The sequence below is a fragment of the Oxyura jamaicensis genome, chromosome 22, assembly GCF_011077185.1.
Source record: "Oxyura jamaicensis isolate SHBP4307 breed ruddy duck chromosome 22, BPBGC_Ojam_1.0, whole genome shotgun sequence".
Classification (NCBI taxonomy): domain Eukaryota; kingdom Metazoa; phylum Chordata; class Aves; order Anseriformes; family Anatidae; genus Oxyura; species Oxyura jamaicensis.
Window position 1 is genome coordinate 3910150 of NC_048914.1, and position 10046 is coordinate 3920195.

Sequence of the window (10046 nt, forward strand, 5' to 3'; positions counted from 1 at the left end):
CAGAACAGCTCAGGAAGTCGGGGCACAGTTCTTGAAAGATGAATGGCAACATCAGCAGAAAGGAAAGGCACTCCTGCCTCATTTCTTAAGCGACCAGATGCAGACTGTTTTTGATGTGTGAGCGTTCAGCAAAGGAAGGGATGCTTGGGTTAACCTCAGCTCTCTGGAGTACATCGGGAAGAAACCCAGATCTCCTGGTTTCACACTGCTCTCAGCCTCTCACCTTTGCCAGCCTCCATCAGGGAAACACTTTGGGCAGTTAATTCATGTAAAGGGACTCGCACCAGGGATTTAAGCAGTCATGCCCCAAGCTGTCTGCACAGAACACCAGAATAAAGCCAGGCCACAGCTCCCCCTCACCCTTGGTAAAGTCAACATACCCCCTAAGATCACTTCCAAGAAGCCTTTTAAGGTTTCTTTTAAGGTTTCCCAGCCTTCTGCAGCACAAACTACCAATTGAGATTCATGTGGAAACTCTGGGATCACGTCATGATTGCAACAGCCGCCCACTCAGCCAGCGCAAAGCATTCAGTCCTGAAGCTGAAGGCCAAATCCTGCTCACCAGAAGCCACCAGCTCCAGTAACAACGTGGCATGTGGCTCAAGTGGCCTTCGCTGCAGACAGAACTGAAAAATGTTGGGTTTCAGCAGATTAAATATTTTCATTTGTGTAAACAGGAACCTCAGCGACAAAAGGACATCTTGGCCACTGCAGAAAAAATCCAAGTTGTTTTTAACCACAGAACCACAAAAACTTCTGGTTTGTTCAACACCTTTCATATTTAATTTATTTAGATATTCTCTACATTAAAGTATTCTCATGCCAACACTTCCAACCTCCCATCCCTACCTCAAGAAAAATAGACTTGACACAGCTTTAGAATGGAATGCACTGGAATAAAGTTGCTATTGCATCCAAGTTACAGAGAACACTGAACAAATCATAGGAAGAACTGCACATAGGAAACATCAGGGAAAGCTGGAATTAGCACACTATCATTCAAGTCATGTTAGCACCTTCCCAGACAAGCACTGAAGGCATTTAGAGAGGTGCAACATGCTTTGGTTAGCTAGACCAGCGCTTAGACTACATTATGCCTGGAAAAAGCACGAAAGCCTGCCAGCACTGGGCTCTGAGCCTCATCTGAACCAATTTAAAATAAAATAAAAATACCACACTGAAGTGACTAGCCAAGCCTGCTGTGTTTGGGAATGCTGAGCTCTTTTGACTAGCCAAATCTGTGCCTGGAGTGCAAACCACAACAGTTTCAAACACGACTCAGGACCCAGTGCCACCTAGAGCATGCTTTATAACAGAATTCAAAATATCCATTCGCACGTTAGGTTGCTTTCTCCTGGTGCACTGTTTAGTATGAACGTTTTAAGAGCTGACCTCCCCCCAGTACAACTGTGTCAGGTGCAAGAGTTTTCACATCACACAATCCCCTTCGGTAGCAGCATGAAGCCTTGAATTACCTACAGACTTGCCCACTGGGACACTACTGATTTCAGAATGCCTTAGCTGCTCTTATACATCTCTGGCATGTCCAGGATTCAAAAAAAATAACTGGTTAAGTAGGAAATTTACTCTGCAAATATCAATTAAAAACCTTTAATTCAGCAACTGAGCCTTAGCACGCTGCCTTCAGGTGGCAACCCACTGGCCTGTGACCTCTGAAAAAGACCCTTTATTAGTAGAAAAGCGCCTGGTGTGCTCACTAGTGTCCTTAGTTTGTGCATACCTCTACAAGTCTTAAGCCACAGTTAAAAAACTGTGACTTGCATTTTTCAGAGAGGTGTACTGTTGTGCACCACACTTTCCACTTACTACCATGGTCTTCAGGCACAACAGCAGGACAGCAGAGCACCATCTGCTCTACCAGCAGCAAGGCAACTGCATGTGATCAGATAGAGCAGATGCTTTGGACAAAGGAAGTCGCATTTGCTCTTTCATGCTTTCTAAACCACGCGCTCCTGGTCTGAAAGCGAAGATCTGAAGTTTCTGGTAATCCTCAAGACATTCCCTTGAAATGTCTAGAAAAGGTCCAGTTCAAAAAAAAAAATGCTTCGTGATAGCTATTGCACATTTGTAAGAGCTGGCCTAAAGGTTTTCCTGAAGACCCAGGCTTTGGAAGAAGGGATATTTTAAAAACTGGTATCAGTGTACGTTGGAACACTGGCACAAATGTCACCTACTCTTGGTTTTAATTGTAAGGGCAACAAGTAAACACCAACACATGAAAAAAGAAAAACAGCATTTCACAGAGCAAGGAGCTAGAGATGAAGCTGTGGCTAGTGTTTTGCAGTTGAATCTCGAGGATAGAATTCAGCCAGTGTTGTCTGAGGAATTCTCTTCAGCATCTCCTTGGGGAAGATTCGCAAAAGCTGCCATCCAATGTCCAAGGTCTCGTAAACAGTGCGATTTTCGTAAGGACCTACAGAAATTAACCACAGACTGAAACATGTGGCAGGAAAGTATCTCGCCAACAGGGAGGTCTGCAAACAAGACCCTCTCGGTGTTAATGCAGACCATGATGTTCTTGAAGCAGGTACTTACCCTGAGCAATGAAGTTCTTCTCAAATTTCTGCAGAAACTCCAGATAAAGAAGATCATCTGAGGTAAGAGCTTCCTCGCCAACTACAGCCTTCATAGCCTGTACATCCTTCCCAATAGCATAGCAGGCGTACTAAAAGGGAAAGAAACATTAGCGCTTTTACTTTGATAACTGAACTACATCCTTAGTTTGACAGCAAAAGAGGTGCTCATTTGGAAGGATGACATTTGGGGTCCTTCAGATAGCTGAGTCTCCTGTGTCTGCCGACATAGCATCGTTATCACATTGCACAGGAACCAATACGCTAAGGCTGAATCTACCTACTTTTAATTCAGAAAAGAACAATTTATACAACATCAAACACTCAGCAGTTCCTGCATATCATACAGCACACACATTTCGTGCCGCAGAGAATCTCGTGAAGGTGACTCACAGGGTTCCACAGCACCCATGCAAACATTTCTATTCAAAACCCAAATAAGGGTCCCACTAATCACTCAGTGCTTTAAAGCAGCCCCAGGAGTGTTCTGGGCCACAAGTGTTTGGCTGCTTAGTGAGAGATGCATTTGAAATATTCCTCTGCTTCTCTGAAGGGGTTTTTACATACCAGTTGGTTGGATACATCTGCATGATCCTTCCTTGTCATGCCCTCTCCAATAGCTGACTTCATCAGTCGAGACAAGGAGGGCAAGACATTAATGGGTGGGTAAATCTGAAAAAGAGAAAAATACATCCCCTCAAAAATCAGTAATACTTCAAAAAGCACAGAAGTGATCTTAAACAGGTTCCACCCACTGTGGTACACACCTGTCTGTTGTGCAGCTGCCTGTCCACATAGATTTGTCCCTCAGTGATGTATCCAGTCAAGTCAGGGATAGGATGAGTAATATCTTTGGGAAAAAAAATGGTTTGACAGCTTTCAGACCTTTTATATTCATTCTAGCAGTGATGTGCCAGCTTTTTCAAACACAAATAACTTCCAAAGTAAAATGCCATCCGTTAGTACCCCCATATATCAGTAAGTGCTCTTATGCAAGAGCTGTAAGTTCTCCTGACAGAGCTGGAGAACCGTCCTGAAGTCTTAAATGGGCAAAGTATTTCTCTTAACCATACAGAGAAGACAGCCAACAACTGCACTACCCAAATGAAAAGCTAAAGGCCACAGACCTGTCTTACTGCGCATCAGAAATAGGGCAGTCTGGTCTAAAGGAATCCTTTAAAGTGCTCGTTATTGAAAACATTTGAAAATAACTCACCATCATTGGGCATGGTAAGAATAGGAATCTGAGTAATGGAGCCATTCCTGCCTTCCACACGCCCAGCGCGCTCGTATATGGTAGCCAAGTCAGTGTACATGTAACCGGGGAAGCCACGACGGCCAGGGACTTCCTCTCTAGCCGCTGAAACCTGAGAGTCAAGAGAAGCATTTGAGGAAGCCAGATCACTGGCACAGACCTGCCATCTCCCCTAATTAATCCATACTAGTCACTTGAAGTACCTGTTCTCACAGGTGATACTGAAATACAGCCACATAAACCACTCTTAAGAGAAATATGTCACCCCAGCTGTGTATGACAAGACAAGGTGCCAAGGCAAATCAGAAGCTATTAAGCTGCTGAATGCCACTAGTCAAATAAGTTTAGCTATGAAAAAAGCAATAGCTTTTTGACTGCTGAATGTAATTCTAGGCAATAAATGTGGAACTAAAAGCCTCACTGGCTAATTTAAGAACATTGTAAGGAATACTAATTGTAACAGCTTGAGCACAATTTAATATTCACTTTATACAACAAGCCCTTTCTGCCGGCACCCAGCATACGAGTTAATAAATGCATACCTCTCGCAGAGCTTCAGCATAGGAGCTCATATCTGTCAGAATGACCAGCACATGCTTCTCACACTGATATGCCAAGAACTCTGCTGTTGTTAGAGCTAGACGAGGTGTGATAATGCGTTCAATGCTGAAACAGAACAGCACAGCCTATTTGTGACAGGTACTTTAAGGCCACAAAGTAACAGTTTTAAGCTATATACATTAAAACCCCCTGAGAAGTCTGCTACATGCACCAACTGGAGCACCAGCACTGCAAATTCCACTTAGCTGCAAAACGTCAACCTAAGTGACACCTGGCAGGTCAACAGTGAGGCTCTGGCCTCCGGTTCATTTGTTCTTCTCAGCCTTTTCCCAGCCAACACAGGTAACTTACGTTGGATCGTTGGCCAAATTCAAGAACAGGCACACATTGTCCATGGACCCGTTTTCCTCAAAGTCCGATTTGAAGAACCGAGCAGTTTCCATGTTCACCTGAATCATAATATTAAAGCATCAGTTCCAGACCAGATTTTAGCATCCTTCAGGTCTAAACACCTCATTACTAACCCATAAGCAAGGCTCTTTATACCACGAAGACTCCCCTGCAATCCCAACTCATGAATTATTTCTGCAGAAATCCATCCAAGGGACAAAGTTTACTATTTTTCTCTGACCAAGAATCACTCAGTTACAGCGCTACCATCTATTTGAGATTTTCAGCCTTTCAGCCAATTTATTATTGTTTAGTTACACACAACTTGCCCAGAACACTTTCAAAAAAAAGTAATGTTCAGCTACTTGCAGCACTGTCTTATTACTTGAGCATCATTTTCCTCCAATAATATTGACTTACACCCATAGCAGCAAACACGATGGCAAAGTTTTCTTCACTGTAGTCCATCACATCTTTGGATTTCTTCACCAAGCCAGCTTGGCGACAGATCTGAGCTGCAATCTAAAGGAGAAAGCTTATTAGTCCATCTGCATATTTGATGCGGGATTTAACTTGCTTATTTTTAAACCCTGTGAAATGCAAAATGCTTTAGCGGTTTTAAGAACAGCACTGAATACCCACCTCGTTGTGGGGCAAGCCAGCAGCTGAGAATATTGGGATTTTCTGCCCCCTGGCAATACTGTTCATACCATCTATAGCAGAAATGCCAGTCTGGATCATTTCTTCTGGATAAATTCGACACTGGGGATTAATTGGCTGACCTGTTATGTTTTCAGAGAACACATGTTATTCCATATACACGTTTGAACCTTGATCAAGCTATCACTGATTTTCAGTACTGATCTAAGGCTCAAGTCAGAAGCTGGAAACCCCACCTTTACGCCCACAAATCTGTAGATGTACCTGGTCAAATCTGAGCCTTTTGCTGATCTCAAGTCTCTGGCATTCTACATTCATGTGAACGTTAAGTGTGCTTTGAAGAAGAGTCTGTCAGGTTATTACCTTTTTATCTCTAGAGGCTATATAGTTAAGAGTCTACATGCACTCCTCTGAACAGGTTTCAGACATAACTAAAGACAGTTACCTTCTTCTAGCCTAACCACCTGCACTTATATGAATTTGATTTGAGTTTGATGCCACACAGAAAAATAAAGATTAAACTCCTTCTAACATTCAGATCCTATGTTCAAACCCAAATCTATTGTAACATTCAGAAAACAGAAACAACAGATGCAACTTCATACCAGAAATGGATTAACATACCCATTATGTCAAGGAAATCTTCAGCCAAAACAATGGGGCCTCTGTCTATAGGTTTTCCTGATCCATTAAATACCCTGCCTACAAGAAGCAGCAATGAAATAGAAGTGTAAGTTACTGCAAAAATAAGTCAGTGGGTGGTAAGTCTGTCCACTCTTCAAAGCAAGACAAGTACTTACCAAGCATATCTTCAGAGACAGGGGTTCGAAGAATATCCCCAGTAAATTCACAAGATGTTTTCTTAGCATCAATACCTGAAGTTCCCTCAAATACCTGTAAAAGTACCAGGAAAAAGAAAGCACAAGAAAAAGTAGTATTGTGCTTCACAAAATAACGCACTGGAATGCTGCTTCACAGCTTGAGAATTTGATCAGCTGGAGGGAAAAAAAGCAAGGCAGTCCCCTGCTAGCAGAGGATTTCAGAAGCAGCTCACTAGTACAAAACATGACATAAAAACCTACTTTAAACAAAATTCATGAGGTGTATCAGCAGCAACCAACAAACCCAGTGCCATTCTTTTGATCTCAAGTATTTTCCTTTGCCAACAGGGTAAAGTTCTTCAGATGAGAAGAATTGTTATTAACAAGAAACAGCTGCCTAGAAGACATACCTGCATCTACATATCAGAGGAGCTGATCCTGAACCTAATGCTATACAAACATAGTGTGATTCCCTTAATCTACCTGCAAGGGAATCCGGATGTTGAGGGAGTGCAAACAGAAAAAGATGTCACTCTCCGCTCCAGTTTGCAGTCTTCTAAAATTATTCATACCATTTGCACTTGGAATAAGTGGATTTTTTTTTTTATTTTTTTACTTACAGTACAAAAAATGCATCCCAAGACATCTGACAAAGTTCAAACACAGTGATTAATAAAATATTTTTCTGTTGCATTCAGGGACAATACAGCCCCACGTCTTACCTGAACAACAGCTTTGGAGCCACTGACTTCCAGAACCTGTCCACTTCTTCTTGTGCCATCAGGAAGAGTCAAGTGGACAATCTCTGCGTATCTAGGAAACTGAAAATGAGCAAGAAAGATCCATTAAAACTGTTTATAGTTCCCTTTTAAATGGCATTATAACAAAATGATCAAGAACAGTGATTATATATGTTTATATATGGGGGAATTTGGTAGAACTGGAACATTTCCTTTCCTTCTCCTCAACAGCCTCAGCTACTCATCCCTTTCTTCTGGCACTGGGACAACTCTTTAGCTTTAATACCAACGTGCTTATTTTCTTTTATTTCAGCAGTCAAAAGCATATCTAGCATTTAAATTGCTCACAAATTTCACAACAGTCTGCATAAGCTCTTACAGCTTATTCTGGAAAATATCCCTCAACAACTTCATTAAGAATCTTTGTATTTACCTTAACTTGATCCAAGATAACCAGGGGACCATTCACACCCGAAACAGTTTTATAAGCTGGAAGAAAGAGCCACAAGTCAGGTACTTCCTCAAAACATTGGAAATAGCCCACATCAAGTTCTCAAAGTCTCATTCTTATCACAGGCCACAGTTTTGCAGATTATGGGCCCAGCTCTACGTTGCTTCTCTGCTTATTATGAGCTCCACAAGAAGGATTCGGTGCTGAGCTGTGTTGCCAGCATTTTGCCACTACTCACAAAGCAGCGGAGGTAACTTTAAGGTACAGGATTCTTCTATTTTCTCATCTGCCACAAATTCATTGATGCAAGCCTGTATCTGGGGATAACCAGAACGCTGCTGAAGTTCACCCTGCCACCAGAAACACCACTACAACGTAAAGCCGACATTTTAAAACAGAGAAACATTTATTTTTTAACCACAGAAGAGTCCTGCCCCATGACGCTGAAATTGCCCAGATGAAAGCCTGTGAGTAGCCAAGCAAGCAGGTCTTGCGTTTAAACACTGACCAGCAGAATTTATAATAGAAGTTGCACTTTTTTTTGGCACACTGAAAACATTACTGCTGAGATGAAACCTTTTCTGTCTCCCAGGAAGGGTCAATGGATTATACCATAAAAAATTGAACTCTGCTTTAGCCAAACTCCTCCTACTCTTGGGCTATTCTGGGTTGATTTAAGGACTGACACCGGATACAAGGCCGCAGCTCACTGGTGTAGCGTTAGGCTCATGCCTTAAACATCAGCAGCTCAAGTACAAGCACTATATGCAGCTTTCTGAGGTAGCAGTGTGCCCAGAAGTTAGAATTCATTACTCTGCTATCAGCACCGCAGAAAAGCTGTGGAAACAGTGAAAAATCCTGCCCTGCTCCAAGGACACACGAGCACCCCAGCATCACTTGATCCAGGCAGAAGTACCGCCGAGTCAGAGCGTTACCAGGGTCACAAGGGAGCAGTGACCCAGAGCAATTGTTAATCACTCGTCCCTGGGGGGAAAAATGAGCAAGTGGAGCCATTTACAGCACACGAAAGACAGCGGCACCCACCCCTGGTCATGCTACAAGGCATAGGAAATGGGTGCCACAGAAAATTCCCAAATCCCACCGAGGCCAAGCTGCAGGAACTCCCTGCCGTAGGCAGCCCGCAGCATTGCCCAGGCTGGGCACACACACCTCGTGTTGTATTGACCATCAACAGAGCCTTATTTACACCTAAGCAAAGTGCTTGAACTGTTGCAATATAATCTCTTAGGTGCAACAATCAAAGCTGCTTTAGATAAGGTCTGCGGGTGATGGGGCACACAAGGAGGCCCAAGGCTGGAATCCCCCATTTCAGTTTTAGTGCTTGTTTGGCAGGATTTTATTACAAAAACTGCTTTAATCAAAAGCACAACGGGCTGCTCCCTTCACCCGAGCAAGGAGAATTAAAGGCTTCAGCCTGAGGAGAGGCCTCTGCATGGCCTGCGAGGGCTGTCAGCACAGCAAGAAGTGGGAAGCATTGTCTTGAGCAACACATCTCACCCCATGACGGTCTTGTGAGCGCTTCTTCCTCCTTTTCCTTTGCTTTGACCACGAGAAAACATCCCCTGAGGCCAAACAGCACCGAGCCCCCCTGGGAGCAGCGCGCCGCTGACTCCAAACCCCCACCCCCAGGGGGACCGACCCGCACCATGACAACCCAAAAGGCACCCAAATACCGCATTTCCCACATGCGGACGAAAGCAGCGGCATTTTGGGCAAAAGCCAAACCTGCAGCACAAAACGCGAATCGTGCAGGAAGCCACGGCGGCTCCAGCCCTGACTGAAGCTTTCACTGCAGGGACAAGCAGAGCAGCAGGCTTGCGGGAGAAGGACATTTGAGGATCAGTTTGGATTTTACACCAGATGGAAGCGTTCAGGAAATACACAGCACGGCCTAGGGAGCGCTCGCAGCGTTCACGGGCCCGGCTCGCCCCGCACCCAGCCGCCTCCCGCAGCACCCCGCGACGTTACCAAGCCCCGCGGCTCCCCTCCTTCCTTCCAACCCCCGATCCCCGGCCCCCTTTGAAAGGCCGTGCACCACTCACTGAGGCGCGGCTGGCTCACGAAGTCCCGCACCAGGACCGCCGCCTGCTCGCGGGCCCCGCCGAGCCCGGCGCCGTTGGGCAGCCCCCGGCCCGCCGCCGCCGCCCGCACCGCCGCCATCTTGCGCGTCCTGCGCCGCCCGGGCCCCGCGCGCTGCGCATGCGGCCATATAGGGGAGGGAGGGGCCGGCCGCGGGGGGGGGGGGGGGGGGGGGGAAGGGGAATAAGGAGAAAGAAAAGGAAAGCAAGGAAAAAAAAAGAAAAGGAAATGAAAGAGAGGAAAAGGAAAAAGGAGAAAGAAGGGAAAATGAAAGAGAGGAAAAAAATAAAAGGAAATGAAAAAGAGGGAAAGGAAAAAGAATAAAAAGGAAAATGAAATAGAGGAAAAAATAAAAGGAAATTAAAAAGAGAAAAAGGAAGAAAAGGAAAAATATAAGGAAAAGGAAATTAGGGGAAAAATATAAGGAAATAAAAAAGGAAAAAAGGAAAAATGGGAAAAAAAGGAAAAATTAAA

The 10046-nt window shown here is 44.4% G+C and overlaps 1 protein-coding gene across 1 annotated transcript; it reads right to left on the bottom strand.

Moving 5' to 3' along the window:
- Positions 1 to 757: 757 nt before the first annotated feature.
- On the bottom strand, positions 758 to 9691 carry ATP6V1B2 (ATPase H+ transporting V1 subunit B2). Its single transcript, XM_035345101.1, has 14 exons — positions 9536 to 9691; positions 7455 to 7510; positions 7004 to 7102; positions 6261 to 6354; positions 6085 to 6162; positions 5443 to 5582; positions 5221 to 5322; positions 4762 to 4859; positions 4392 to 4515; positions 3811 to 3961; positions 3362 to 3444; positions 3162 to 3266; positions 2557 to 2686; positions 758 to 2434 (listed from the first exon to the last, which is right to left on the bottom strand). Exons 1-14 carry the CDS (start codon positions 9651 to 9653, stop codon positions 2292 to 2294), a joined length of 1521 nt encoding a protein of 506 aa, XP_035200992.1. The 5' UTR covers positions 9654 to 9691; the 3' UTR covers positions 758 to 2291.
- Positions 9692 to 10046: the final 355 nt, after the last annotated feature.